General features: G+C 41.7%; 1 protein-coding gene and 1 non-coding gene across 2 annotated transcripts in view; both read left to right on the top strand.

Moving 5' to 3' along the window:
* The window catches only part of KPNA4 (karyopherin subunit alpha 4), a 50,769-nt gene that overhangs the window by 24,606 nt on the left and 11,179 nt on the right, over positions 1 to 14,984 (top strand). Inside the window, exons 2-14 of the mRNA XM_073578964.1 lie at positions 3,790 to 3,834; positions 4,236 to 4,325; positions 4,783 to 4,812; positions 4,893 to 4,945; positions 7,112 to 7,207; positions 7,291 to 7,376; positions 7,935 to 8,021; positions 8,808 to 8,977; positions 9,405 to 9,449; positions 9,532 to 9,663; positions 12,044 to 12,172; positions 12,325 to 12,429; positions 12,516 to 12,587. Coding sequence (XP_073435065.1) covers positions 3,790 to 3,834; positions 4,236 to 4,325; positions 4,783 to 4,812; positions 4,893 to 4,945; positions 7,112 to 7,207; positions 7,291 to 7,376; positions 7,935 to 8,021; positions 8,808 to 8,977; positions 9,405 to 9,449; positions 9,532 to 9,663; positions 12,044 to 12,172; positions 12,325 to 12,429; positions 12,516 to 12,587 — 1,140 coding nt within the window. The remainder of the gene's footprint in view (positions 1 to 3,789; positions 3,835 to 4,235; positions 4,326 to 4,782; positions 4,813 to 4,892; positions 4,946 to 7,111; positions 7,208 to 7,290; positions 7,377 to 7,934; positions 8,022 to 8,807; positions 8,978 to 9,404; positions 9,450 to 9,531; positions 9,664 to 12,043; positions 12,173 to 12,324; positions 12,430 to 12,515; positions 12,588 to 14,984) is intronic.
* Positions 9,031 to 9,318, top strand: LOC141092834 (small Cajal body-specific RNA 7). The gene has a single exon (XR_012232940.1).

Genomic DNA, 14,984 nt, shown 5'->3' on the forward strand with positions numbered 1-14,984 from the left:
CTGACTCTCATATCAGTTGTGGTGTTACTGAGACTACTACTACTTTATATAAATGACCTCTTCCAGGCTCCAGGGCAGATGGTGCCTGGAGATAACTCTGCCTCCAGAGCTTATTTTACATGAAGGAGGCGTTCCCAGGATGAGATGCGTAACTAACACAGAACAGGAGAAAGGAAATTTGTTTGCAAAAGCATTTTTGCTTCTCTCTCAGCTCTGTGGTATTGTAACAGTATTGCAGCCTTGTATGCCTGTGAGCTGGAAGCTGAAGCTGATAGGAATCTGCAGATGTCAGTTATCAGGAGAGCAGAGCCACACTGGCAACTCCCCCTTATATTTAAAATCTCTGGAGGCAGAGTTATCTCCAGGCATCTTCCGCCCCGGAGCTTGGAAGAGATCACTCATATAAAGTGATAAAATGACAATCCATCTGATATGAGGCACACAAGGAGGGACTGTATTCAGCATTCTATAGCCTGTATGTCCATATTAATAGTTTAGATAGGTGAAGTGTGGTGACAGGTTCCCTTGAATGCACAGTAGCAGGAGAAAATGAAGCTTACCAGTAGTTTTGAGCTACTGAACCAGAACTGTTACCGTGGGTGGTGTGCCGCCCCCCCAAGCCACAAGGAAGTAAGGAGACTGCGGAGCTGCGTGCTACTGCAGACATAACTTGAGAATGACTTTTTAATTGCTCTGTTATTCCTGTATTACTAGACTTTTTGATGTCAATGGAACGTGAAGTCTCACAGTTTTGAGATTTTCTGCCATTTGTAGGAAGGCAAAGCATTACCGCATCAAAATGTCTAATTTTCATTTCACTAGGGAAAAAAATGTTCCATAATGCCATAGTAATGTACAGTAGTGCCATAACGTCGGAGAGCCACATATCTCAGTGAAACATTTTGGAGTGTATGTAATGTACGATAACAATGAATATCCAATTTATAGCTGAGGTGGTGGGCTGCAGCGGTGATTCTAGTACAGAATACACTACAGTGATGAGTGGCTGCCATATGAGAGTTGTAGGATTTATATGTAAGACAGGCACAGGGGTTCTAACAAAGTGGCCTTCTAGTTTAGTTCTCACCAGTAAGAGGTCTTTTTTTCCTGGTTGACTGATTTTTAGTAGTAGAGACTTTATCTAAAGGGCAGTTTGGGCTGCTGTAAAACATTGATACATCTCGCCCCCTTTGCTGTAGGTTGATGTGCTGTGTGAAGAATTGTACGCTGATGTAGTAAGGAAATGTATCTGATGTGGTTTTAATACAATTGTCTATTTTAAACCTCATGCCTCAGATTTCATCGTCTGTCTAAATTTGTACTGCGCGCTCATGCCTCCTGTGCCTGGCTTCTGTTGTAGGACACGCTGTACTTGGGACCGTGGCTCCAGTCCAGTGACACCGAATTAAAGATGGGTCTCAATTTGTAGCTGCAGTGTAAATGTGTCTGTATTCGGAGGGTGGGGTTTCCAGAGGAAATCTTTGAAGTCCAGATTGCTGGGGGCTGCATTGCCGTTTATCACATTGTCGCATCTTCAGTTAGAACATTTGAGTACAGCATTTTACCACTTTTTGCCACCACCCCTATTTGAGACTTATTTGATAAATCTAGCTTTAATCCATTGTAAAGTAGCTTTCCTCTTGCCACTTTAAAAAAAAAAAAAAAAAGTGGCAAAAGCATGCACTAAAATTTGCAACATTTTGATGCCTTAAGACTGGCACAAAGCTTTGGTAAATTCTCCCTTGAAGGGCTCATGGGTCATAACTGCAGGAGAGCCCTGGGAACGTGAGTGTCAGCACCTCTGGCACAGCAGGTTAGTATAGGCTTTAGTTTTTTGGGCCCAAACATTTAGATGAAGGCAGGGTTGTTCTAGTAGCGGACACCCCTTCAATGGTTGAACTGCACAAGCTTCTTGGCATCTGCGCCTTCATCTGGTGTCAGCATACCAGATTTACGTGTTTGTTCATTTTTTGATCTGTGTGATTTTTGTTTTTGGAAAATTGCAGCTAAGGCTATGTGCACACGCTGCGGATTCACCAGCTGATTTTTCCGTGCGGATCCGCAGGTAAAACCGCAGATAAAGTGACCTGCGGATTGGCCAGCGGTTTTCCCCTGTGGTTTGACACCTGGGCAATGGAATAGGTGTCAAACCGCAGCGGAATCCGCAGAAAGAATTGACATGTGAATTCTTTCTGCGGATTTAAAACCGCAGCTTTTCCGCAATGAAAAAACTGCAGCATGTGCACTGAGGATTGTAAATCCCATAGACTTACACGGTACTGTACACTGTGGAACTACTGTGGATCCGCAGGGCCAAATCCGCTGCGGATCTGCAGCAGAATCCGCAGCGTGTGCACATACCCTAAAAAAGGCATTGAGGACACATTTTGTGAATAGAGCTTAAGGATTTTCTTGTTTTATACCTTTGTCTGCACTGCTGAATCGGCACAGAGATCTCTTGTTTGTTTCTATGGGAGTGCTATTATTACACTGGCTAAAGTGACTGTTACTTTGTACCCTGGCAGTCACTCTCTGCAGCGCAGCCTCTGCCATGTCTAGTAGTTTATCCTATAAGGGTATGTGCACACGTAGTTTTTAGTCTCTGCGGATTTTGTAGAGAAAACCGCAGGACAAAGTGCTGCGCTTTTTCTGCGCTTTTTCTGCGCGTTTTTCTGCGGTTTTTCTGCGGTTTTTCTGCGGTTTTTCTGCGGTTTTTCTGCGGTTTTTCTGCGGATTATCTGCGTTTTTTCTGCGGTTTTGCCCTGCGGTTTTACACCTCATAATGGATGAGGTGTAAAACCGCAGCGTTTCTGCACCAAACAATTGACATGCTGCGGATTGTAAACCGCAGCAAAACCGTGCGGAAAAAAACGCAGCATGTGCACAGCTTTTTTTTATTTCCATAGGAAATAAAGGTACTGTACAACGCAGCAAAATCTGCTGCGTTTCTGCAGAGCCAAAAACGCTGCGGAAACGCAGCAGAATCCGCAGCGTGTGCACATACCCTAAGTGATAACTGTGAACTTACAAGTCTCAAGGTAGGCAGTGAATTTCTGCCGATTCCTTGCTCTATTGAAGCACATGTGATAGAGGGTGATCTAGGAAAGCCCTATTCTTGCTTTATACATGCATTGCTCCTCATCAGAGAAGTAATCATAAGCTCCGTTTCTGAGGGCATCCGAGTTTGCATTGGTTACCTGGTATTCTGATTCGCTCTTCCGATAGACAATAATTGAATTTGCACAACCCCTTTTTTTAATGGGTCTTGAGAGATAAAATCTATACTTTCCTCCTGCACCATTACTATTCCTCCATAATCAGTGTTCCCTCTCCGATCACCTGCATCACAGCCACCATTACATGAGCGCTGCAGCCATCTCTCTTCATCCACATGGAAGAAATGCTCCAGTTCATATGAAATGTGAATGATGCAAAGCTCACATTACACCTCTGTAAGATGTTACCAGGGGTCCGATGGGGGGACACTTCTGAGTGTGGAGTGGTACACTGTGGACTGGTCTGAGAGGAGAAAGTTTGTGGCCCTTTTTTTTTTTTTTTTTTTATCATATAAAAATCACTTCCTTGAATCCATTAACGAAGGGTTGTCCTGGAGTGTGCAACCCCTTTATGTAGTGGGAAACCCCTTTAATCGGTTAGGCGGGTCCTCTGGAAAGGGAGGATGCACATGAAAGTTACTTTTCAGAGTTATGGAACAGGGGGCTCTTACAAGTTGTAGTATTTCAGCTGCTCGTGTATTTCCTAGTATAAACATTTATTTTCCTTTTTCAGAGCATGAGAAGACAGAGGAATGAAGTGGTTGTGGAGCTGAGAAAGGTAGTGTCATTTTTGGCTAATCCACATTGCACCACATGTAAAGATGAAATGTTCGTGTGAAATTAAATATATATCCCCCCATGTACTGAGGTCTTCATTATATTTGGCTGAAGTGAAGACTCTGGTTTCAGGGCCAGGAAGTGGTTCTGACTCGCTTCTTGTGGGGCAGCCATGTAGATGACCGTCCCTCTATTTCTGTAACTCATACATCAGTGTTACGTACATAATCCCAGGCCCGGGCCGAGCTGTGCTGTAAGATTTCATAACTCCAGTTCATTTTCCTTAGCAGACTTCAAGATACTGAAATCTTATGTATAAGTCTACTTACCTGTACCAAATTGTATTAACGTGCTCACATGATCCATGGAGACATTGTGCAATATCTCACATTCTGATTCTAGAATAAAAGAGATGAGCATCTGTTAAAAAGGAGGAACGTTCCCCATGATGATGCCTGTGAGGACTCTGATGCGGATGCAGACTTCAAAGTGGTGAGTACAATGGATATGTACTGTACTAGTGCGCTCCTATTAATGCTTGTCATGGGGCACATTAGAAGTGTCCTTGTTGATGGGAGAGGAACATGTGAATGTCATATAATCATTTATAGCAGCCACATATTGTTACTGGTAATCCCAGTAATAAAGATATAGGCCAGCATTCCTTGTATTTTGGCGCATCTGGCGTTAATATCACTGCCGAGCTCCACAGTTATTCTCAGAACAAAGGCTTTATTGAGCAAATCCACCGACACATGTAAAGCTCCTGAAATGTTCAGTTTCCCAGTTATTGAAAGACAAGCTAAAGAAGTCAGTGTCCCCATTATTGTGGAAGTCTGAAGGAGCGCATGGATGCCGCTTTTGGTCTCCATGAATTTCGCCTATGAATGTTGTTGCAGTTTTTTGTTTTCTATACATGACATAACTTGTTTCTTTTCCTTTCCTATAGCAAAACACGTCTTTGGAAGCAATTGTGCAGGTAATGTGAGATAATTTAATCACGTAGGTGTTCTTGGGCTGGACACTTTTATTCTGTATAATATTCATGTTTTCTTTCAGAATGCATCCAGTGACCACCAAGGTATTCAACTCGGTGCAGTCCAGGCTGCAAGGTAAAATGCTTACGTTTCACACACGGCTTATATTATGCAACCAAATGCTACTTTGCCCACTTAGTGACATCTACCGTACACTTACAGTGGATATTTGCACTTGCAGCATGGCGCTGGTATCACCTTAACCATAAACACTGGTAGAACTGATTTACCAGGTCTGCAAAGTTATCGTATAAAAGCCACTCAAGCTTTCTCTCATTGTTTTTAAAGTACATTTTCTGTTAAAATGAACCGTGGTGTTCAAAATTACAACCCAAAGTGTATATCAACAGCACATAGCCCTTATCACCAAACAGTTTGCACCAGAAGAAACGTGTGAAACTGTTGCAAATGCCGCAATGTTGGTCGCTTTTAATACAATATTGACAAATTTTGAAAAAGCTGGTGCAGTTTGTTGGGCTTAGTATGGCCTAGCGCAGCCCAACAATTTCATTAGAATTTGCATCACAAGGGATGTAAGCTATAGCATAAATGTATTCCAGTCATGGACTCTTCACGACAGCTTAAGTATGGGCCTAATTCATTACGAGACTTGCCTCGCTCATCTTAACTAGTTTGGTGCATTCTATTCCACTAAGCTTTGTATTCAGACGTATATTTATTTTACTCAATTATGCAGCACCATTAATTATGTGGTGCTTTACATCATCACTGTCCCCAATGGGGCTTATAATCTAGATACCCCATCAGTATGTCAAGACTGGCTTAGATTAAAAGTGCTCTTGAATTTGTGAAGGAGACTTGATAGAAGTTGGGGTGATTTAAGGTTTAACCACAAATGTCAAAAAAGCACACTGTATAGGAAAGGACAACCCTCTGCAAGGAGTTTGTGTTCTCCGTGTGTTCTCATGGGTTTCCTCTCACACTCTGATGACATAGTGATCAGAGTTTCAATTGTGAGCCCCATTAACCAGAGTTGAAAAATGTCTGTAAAGCGCTGGTGAATATGGTGGCACTTCAAAAATACCCATAATTAATAATAAAATATTGCTTTGCTGTTAGCCTCTCTGCAGCCTTCCTATAAGGACTGGTTCAGAGGAGCGAAAGTCATATATAGATAGGTAGCTATATAGATATTTATTGATATATATCAAAAATTGCTTATTTTAATTCTGATTTCACTTGACATCTGCAGACTTTATTTTTTTAATGTACATGTGAAAGCCAGTATGAAAAGCTGCAGTCATTTAAAGGGACTCTGTCAGCACAGAATGACTTCTCAAAGAAAGTGCGCCGCTTAGTGCATCATGGCGGGGCCAGTCATTTAAATGCACCCTCCCACTTGTTGTTTCCCTCAAACTCCACCCCTTCCTGTTTGACCGTTCTGGCTTCATAGGGCCAGAGAATGGTGGAGTTGGATGGAAACCAAGCAGATGGTAAGGTGTAGTTAAATATTTGGCCCTGCTATGAAGCACGGAGCGCCTGCACTTGGTTTAAACAATCATTTTGTGTTGACTGAGTCCCTTTGAAGAAAAAAAAAAAAAAACAAACCCATGCATCTGAACAGCCCTATTCAATAATATTTGGTTTCTAATTTTAACATGGACAGCACATCTATGTAAAGCAATATTTTAGAAGTGTGTTTTTAGGTGGCATTTTCTACTTTATTGAAGATGGTCATTGTATTTCATGTACAATTGAACGTTGCCCCCCCTCTGATCCAATACATGTATGCAAAGTTCATTTAGTACTTTAAATCATTAAAAGCTTACCCAGCACCTCTCACTATTGATTTGGAGTCAAATGCTGCCGATGACTTTATGAACCCACACACCTACCAAGATGGATGCTCATTGTCCCAAGTATCGTACACTGGTCTGGTTCACTAGAATAGGACACGTGCCCAATACCTGATGACTGTATGCTCCTCTCTGCAGGTATTTGGGATCATAACGTTATCGACACCGCTAGATGCTAATGTGACCCCTGGTAACCACTTGAATCACTGCCTGGTTGGGGTAGAATTTCAGATACCATGGTTTTGGTATTGAGCAGATGTGTGGGCTGTTCCTCCTTTGATACTGAGTGTTTTGAGTAGGAAACAATGGATGGTGTCTTAACTGATCCAAACTGTAGTGACAACCTGGGTATGACAGATTTTCTGGCTGGACTTGTTTAGTTCACTGCATTGGCTGTCGCTGACTTGGCCTTTTTTGTTTTCAGGAAGCTTCTGTCCAGTGATCGTAATCCACCAATTGATGACCTCATTAAATCAGGCATTTTGCCAATCTTGGTCCACTGTTTGGAAAGAGATGACAAGTAAGTGTTTGTTCACTTAATTGGCTTTTAACAAAAAGAAAAGTACTTTGCACTTGACTGTTTTTGTTTTTTCTCTTCCTTAGTCCTTCCCTTCAGTTTGAAGCTGCGTGGGCTCTCACCAACATTGCTTCAGGAACATCTGAGCAAACACAAGCTGTGGTCCAATCACGTCAGTATATACAAGCGATATAGCTTATGGGCTGATTATTATTCTTTGTAGTCATGTATACCCATCAGTATCTTGCAAGTATTAGAGCCCATTTAACCTTTTAAAGCAGTTTATCGATCTAACAGGATCTCCTTTTTTGAATGCACAATCTGTGGGCTTTATCGCATACACTTATACCAAGTCTATAGTGTAGTGAAAGATTTCCATTTCATTGCGGTCTTGCAGAAATAGGCTTGTGTAAATGTCTGTCTTGTCTAATTTTTCATTACACTTTTATACCTGTGCTCTGACGGATCCACACGGTGCATGACAAACCCCTATATTTTCTAGCAAGGCCCGCCCGCGGTATAGTCAGGGTTTATATTGTTTTGACAGAACAAATAACGCTGCATCCTTGTCACTTCACATAAGTTGACGGCATTGCCTATATAAACTTCATTGTTTAGTACCAGATTCTTATGAAGGATCAAACTACTAACAAATAGTGCTATTCTATACTGTAAGTGTCTAAAGGTAATCTTCTCAGTCTAATTCTTTACCGTTTTTTCTCTTTAATAGACGCTGTTCCTCTGTTCTTGAGATTGTTGCATTCTCCTCACCAGAATGTGTGTGAGCAGGCTGTGTGGGCACTGGGAAACATAATTGGTAAGTGTTCTTTCCAGCAAAAGCTACTTTGTAATGTTTTTTGTGTAACACCAGCATGTCGTCAGTACTGTACACACAATCTGTTCACTTGTATTGGCCCATGTCACCAGTGGGGTCAGCCTCAATCCCTGTAGTGTACTCCTACTGCGTAGTGGGGGGGGTCCTAGTAGCGATCTGCTTACGCATGGGTCCAGTGTAGCCTTGAGCAGTGTCAGTCACTGGCTGCTTTTCTCATGTTCATGTGTCCACAAAAATATGGCGGAGTCTTGTCAGTTTTTGATCAGAGTCATAAATTAAGTCTACGGGTGTGTGACAATCATGGGGCAGCATGCGGTTCTTGTTCTATTTTTAACATCCTAATGGTAGGAGAAGCTTTTGCAGATTATTGTATATTTGGCATGAGAAATTCACGTATGTTTGACTGGGCACACTTGCCATATGTTGATTGCTGATGAAATGCAGCCTTTCATACCTAGAAGATAAAAAAATGGATGTTTGGGGCCTCACTGTGCGTAACGTGGACTTTTGGCTCCAACCTCACTGCCAGGTACTTATGACAGATGCAACATTGAAATCGCTGTTTTTCGGTAGCTCGTGCTATCTGAAAAGTGAAGAGCGCTTTCATGTAACAGTACATGCCATGTACATAGGGGCCAATATGACACACAAACCCAGATTATTTTTTTTTCTTTTTTTCCTCCTACTCCACGCTGCATCAGAAATTGCATGTATTTCTGTTCTTCGGAAACTGGTTTTGCTGAATAAAACGTTCTAATTTCTCATCAGGTGATGGACCACAATGCAGGGATTACGTCATCAGCCTTGGTGTGGTGAAACCTCTGCTGTCGTTCATTAACCCTTCCATACCCATCACGTTTTTGAGAAACGTCACTTGGGTAATGGTAAACTTATGTCGACATAAAGACCCCCCGCCACCTATGGAGACCATTCAGGAGGTAAATGCACTTCTATAAATTTAGCAAAGTAACAGATAATTGACTGCTGTTTCTGGACGTGATGAAATGGAGAATCAGGGTATTGGTGAGAATGTGTTCATATAGCTATTGCATACATCTATTTCTGTAATTGCTAATTCTGTGTGTGTGTGGTTATTACAAGGGGACTCTGAAATTACCGAGTATTGCTAATTTCAGAGTGTATCTGAGGAATGTTGTGAAAAGAGGGGGCTTCGTTACAACAATTCCAGTGATTAGAGCCCCATGGCAGTTTTCCTAGATAACCTGGGTACCCTTATCTCTGACAGGCCTGCAGAAGGCAGCCCTGTGAACGGATACAGGCAGCAGTTATACTACCTTTGGTAGTGTCACACAGTTGTTTCCTTTTATATGGTGCGTGCATTATCTGGTGCGGTTTGCTTTACAGATTCTGCCGGCACTCTGCGTTCTCATTCACCACACAGATGTAAATGTAAGTGTCTGTTCCCTTCCTACCAATTGTGTAATTGTACCTCGCATGCGCAACACTTCTCATGGTTGTCTGTTATCCCTAGATTTTGGTGGACACAGTGTGGGCTCTCTCCTACTTAACAGATGCTGGGAATGAGCAAATCCAGATGGTAATAGACTCTGGGATTGTGACAAACCTGGTCCCTCTTCTATGCAATCCAGAAGTAAAAGTACAGGTAAGCCCAGAAGTTAAGTCAATCCGCATAAGATGCATCCAGAATACTATAAATTGTGGTCTTTTTTTTTTTTTATTTTAACCCCTTTGCCTCCCAAGCCGGTTTTCACCTCCTTGACCAGGACAAATTTTACAATTCTGATCAGTGTCACTTTATGTGGTAGTAAGTCTAGAACACTTGATTATATCCATTTATGTTTTAGCGTTTTCACACTATAAAAACCATTTTATAGAAAAAAGAACTTAATCGCTGTATTCTGATAGCTATAACTTTTTCTCCACTGACTGAGACGTATGGTGACTTGTTTTTTTTTTTTGTTTTTTGGGACAAGATGCCATTTTCAGCAATTCTATTTTTGTTTACATTTGACACTTTGATTACATTTTATTCCACTTATTTTTTTGGGTGGTATGATGAGTTTTTTGCAACTTCAAATTTTTTTTTTTTTTTTTTAATGACGTTCACTAAATAGATTTAATAGTCTAAACAGTCTTATAGGTCAGATCATTCTGGACACGGTGATACCAAATGTGGGTTTTTTTGGGGGGGTTTTTTTGGGAATGGGTTCGATAAATATATCCATATAGTTTTAATTTTTTTTTAACTTTTTATATTTTTACAGTTTTTTTTTCTTGTTTTTTTTTTTTTACTTTGTCCTTATATGAGACTTTTATTAGTCAGATCGCTGGTATAATGCAATGCACCAGCACTGCAATGCATTATTCCGGTCAGTGCTGCACTGTTAAAAGCTTCTTAAACCATGCTTTCAGCATGGTCTAACAGGCTTGCTGTAGCTGGGTGACCCGTAGGTCTTTATGACTACCTTGATTTGCCATGGCAGCGATCAGACCCTCACATGATGTTGCAGGGGCACCAGTCTGAAGGGAGAGGGAGCCCACTCCTGACAGTGACAGCCGGATTGCTCCCAGCAGCAATCGTGCGGGCACAGATTCTGTGCCCTCATGGTTTCCATGATGTACGCTTATGTCATTTTGCAGGAACCATTTCCCGAAAATAATGTAAACTTGCGTCAAATGTCGTGAAGGGGTTAGAGTTGTGACTAGTAAGTAACAAATGCAAACAAGTATTATAATACTTAAGGTCCCGTTACATTTAGCGATGCACCAGCGATCCCGACAACGATACGACCCGGTCAGGATCGCTGTTGCATCGCTAAATGGTCGCTAGTGAGCTGCCAAACAGGCAGATCTCACCAGCCATGCAGCAGCGGTCGGCGATCGTGACTTACCTGTCAGATGGCAGCTCTGGTGACTACTTCCTCCCTCGTCCATGGAGTCGCTCGTCGGCGCCAGCAGGAAGCCAATGACGAGAAATGGACCAGGACGATCTCACGCGATCAACGATATCCAGCGGGAGGCCGGGTCGGAGGTAACTGTCACATGTAGCGAGATCGCTAGCAATATCGCTGTTGCGTCACAAAATCGGTGATGCTTTAGCGAGCTCGCTAGCGACCTCGCTATGTGTGAAGGGGGCTTTAGATGGAATCTGTCAGCAGGTTTTTGCTATGTAATTTGAAGTCAGGTTGAGATAGGAGTTAAAACACACAATTTAACAATGTGTCACTTATCAAGCTGTGCTGTTTACCTACAATGAAGGTTTTATCACAAGGACCTTTATCACTGGTGGGACACATGTCTGACCACACCCACTCGTGTGATAAGCAGCTCACTATCTATTGACATTGTACACACCGAGCCTGGTGTGGACAGGGTCAGCTTTTTCAGCTATGCTACATCTAAGAACTCTGTATCACAAAAGCTGAACCCAGTGAACTAAGTGTTACAGTGTTGAACTTTGGGTTTCTTTTCCTACATTATTCTGCTCTCAGATGAGGTATCAAAAACATGCTGATTCCCTTTAACAGGGGGATTTACAGGTGTCCTGTACATGGGACCTTAAAACACTAAGCTACTAACTACTTCATTCCTAATTATGGCTGACTTAAAGGCATAGTCAGAGTAAAGCAAGCCTGCAGTCACATAACTACATGTATGTGAATTGCATTGGGCTTCTCTCGATAAAAGCCATGTATGCAAATCACATGACTGCTGGTTAGTGCAGGGAGCTGTGATGGCGTGTGCACCTCACACTGTCACGATTCAACAGGATGCAGTCGGGAAGCTACAGCTCGCTTTTGTCCCAAGCTCTGGCGACCCTTTAAATTGTATTATGATATTGATTCCTACCGTATAAAATAGATTTGTTAACTTGTTACATAACTATGGACTTGGTTCACTTCTACTTATTAGAGAAATTAGAGAAATATTGTCCAGTGCTTTATATTAACGTTCTGTGGACAGTGTGGGGTTTGGTAATTGTGTATTCCTGTGCTCACACACATTGTGGGCTTCTCTTTCAGACTGCTGCCTTGAGAGCTGTAGGTAATATAGTCACTGGGACAGATGAGCAGACCCAGGTTGTCCTGAACTGCGATGCACTGTCACACTTTCCAGCATTGCTTACTCACATGAAGGAGAAGATTAACAAGGTTTGTAGTTTCCGCTTACTCTATATGGACTGTTGCTCCAATACTTCCTATTGTTATGGCTGCAGGAGTCGTCTTCTAGTTAATCATTTTCTTAAATTGCTTTGTTGTGTGGTGAACATTATCTAATGAACCCAATTTTCTGATTCTTCCAGGAGGCAGTTTGGTTTTTGTCCAACATCACAGCAGGCAACCAACAACAAGTACAAGCTGTAATTGATGCTAACCTTGTACCAATGATCATACACCTCTTGGATAAGGTGAAGCCTTGTGTAGATACTGAGCGGCAGTCATTGCGTTGGGTATCATTTTCTAATGAAGCTTTTGTGTGTTCCTTTCCATATAGGGGGATTTTGGGACACAGAAGGAGGCAGCATGGGCTATAAGCAATTTGACTATCAGTGGAAGAAAAGACCAAGTGAGTACTGTTGGGATAAAATCCTACACATGATCTGATGCAATACTGACTTATGTGCTGGAACTAAACAATGCACTTAATGTGTAACTATGAGATTTCAAAGTACTGGTCTTGCTTTTACCTAGTAGTCAGTATGTGGCATGTGCATATGCGATCTCTCCCATGCGTTTGGCTACCTTAGATTAAAATAGTGGCTTTTAGGGCACGACTGTAACAGCTAATAGTCCCTGTGCAAGTGTCCTCGACTTCACCAGTGCCATAATTGAAATAATTCAAAGTCTAATCCAATTGATGTTTGAAAGCCCCATTTTCATGCTATAAAAATTGATCTGCATTTGATTTAGGATTTTGTAGAGTAGATTTATCTGGGATGTCCTCACTGCCAAAATGGTTCCCATTGCTGAGTGTATCTAGTCTTAAACCATACTAGACTTCACTTTTCATCACCAGTTTGAGCAAATTTCAGCCTTGGAGAGATGCTCCTTCATAACGAGCAGTATAGTAATCACAGTATCGTTCACAGGTCTCTGGAGAGGGTGAAGGAGCGCATCTCCACACCCAATATCTGGTTATGCTGTAAGATCAAAATTAAAGGTTTACTGTACACTTTCTGGAGGCTAGCTGATTAGTATGCAGATAATTTTATCTTTATGTAGCACCAAAATATTCCTCGCTGCGCTTCATAATTCAGAGGGTACATGTACATAGTAACAGATAAATCAACATCGCAAAGAATAGGAATCAGGGACCCCCGCTCACAACAGCCGTACAATCAAGGAGAAGTATGGTTATAACGAATTGTCAGAATAAAATCTGTGCTCCTGGTGTGTGTGTCTCGGAGGATTGTCTAGAGTGTAATCCATCTCTCCTCCCGAAGAAGTACTAGGCCTCTACATTCTCAGCTTTCTGTGAAGGAAAAATGTGGTTCCGATTCATCAAGACCGCCTTTGTTCATGCCAATCTTGATGAGAAAGCGTGGTCTTTAAAAGGTGCATGTCTTGCCACATATCTTACTCCTGTCAGTGATGAGCAGGCGGCGCCACGTCTTGTCCTGCCCCAGAACCTCAAACTTTGGTTAGAACTGGCTGAAACTGGTGCAGAAACGCCAAAAGTTTCAAAATTCTTCAACCTCGAATTCAAACTGTTTTATGCTAAACTGCTTTGATGAGTTAGGCCTATATCTACAATCTAAAGATTCATTTGGTTGTAAAATGAATAAAATAACCTAGAAATTTGCTACACTTTCTATATACAAGGAATGAGGTTTGGCCACTGTAACAAATCATAGCAAATGTGTGTTGAAAGATGCTTTTATTCTACTTACTAAAATATCTTAAGTTCTGCTCTATTTTCTTTATTACTGAAGCCTCGTTCTCGTCTTTGGCAAGTCTTTGGTGTCATCCGCACAGGACTCCCATCCATAAAATGGCTGCTGTAACACACTGTCTGATTCCTGATGTCCAGGACCTATGCCTATTCGATAGTGAGCTCAGTGTATTAACACCTGTGTGTGGTCACATGCCCTTCCATCAGCAGCATCTTATAGACGTGCACCGTGCTGACGAGACCGAAGGTTTATCCAACAAGACAGTGTTGGCTTCAGAAATAAAATTGTGCTGAACTTTAATAAAATAATATATATTGGTAAGCTGCATCAGCGAAATTTTAGCACACATTTTTTCTGATTAAAGTAAAATTGCCAATACCTTTTAGGTTTTATTTGCCATCAAGGGACTGTAGGAGAAATTGACGCAAATAGCGTCTTATCCGATATACACAGTAAGAGATTACTTAGATTAGACTAACCTGATGTATCCATAGAAAAAGTATGGAATGTGATCATCAGGTGCAGCAGATCCACGGGTCAGTCAATAAACATTAGATATCAAATAAAGGGATATTTGTGGATGGTTTCCACGCTGCTAGATGAACGTCGGTGTCCTAAGTGAAAAGGTAGTGTTTTATTCGAGGCGTTTTGAAGTACAAAGTGACTACTTCCTCAGGATTGATCACATTGGATCGGATACCGGAGTATACTCTCAAGTTCATCTAGCAGCGTCGAAACCATCCACAAATATCCTTTTATTTGAGGTTTTATTTGCCCTGAGGCTAGTTTCACATTTGCGTCTTTGTGCGCAGCGCATCGTGCGCAAGTAGAAACGCATGCAAAAACGCATATGCGTTTTTGCATGTTTGTGTTTTTATGCCCCTGCGTTTTAACCAGTTTCTAGACATGTTTACTCGTAAAACGCATACGTACGCATGTCCATGCGCACGCCTGCGTTCCCATAGACTGTAATGCGTTGTTTTGACTCATTCCGTGCGCAAGTGTACGCATGTGTTTTTTTTTTTTTTTTTGTTTTTTTTTTTTTACGCCTTTGAGCGGACCCAAAAATG

The sequence above is a fragment of the Dendrobates tinctorius genome, unplaced genomic scaffold (assembly GCF_039654945.1).
Source record: "Dendrobates tinctorius isolate UK_male_01 unplaced genomic scaffold, ASM3965494v1 ptg000060l, whole genome shotgun sequence".
Classification (NCBI taxonomy): Eukaryota; Metazoa; Chordata; class Amphibia; order Anura; family Dendrobatidae; genus Dendrobates; species Dendrobates tinctorius.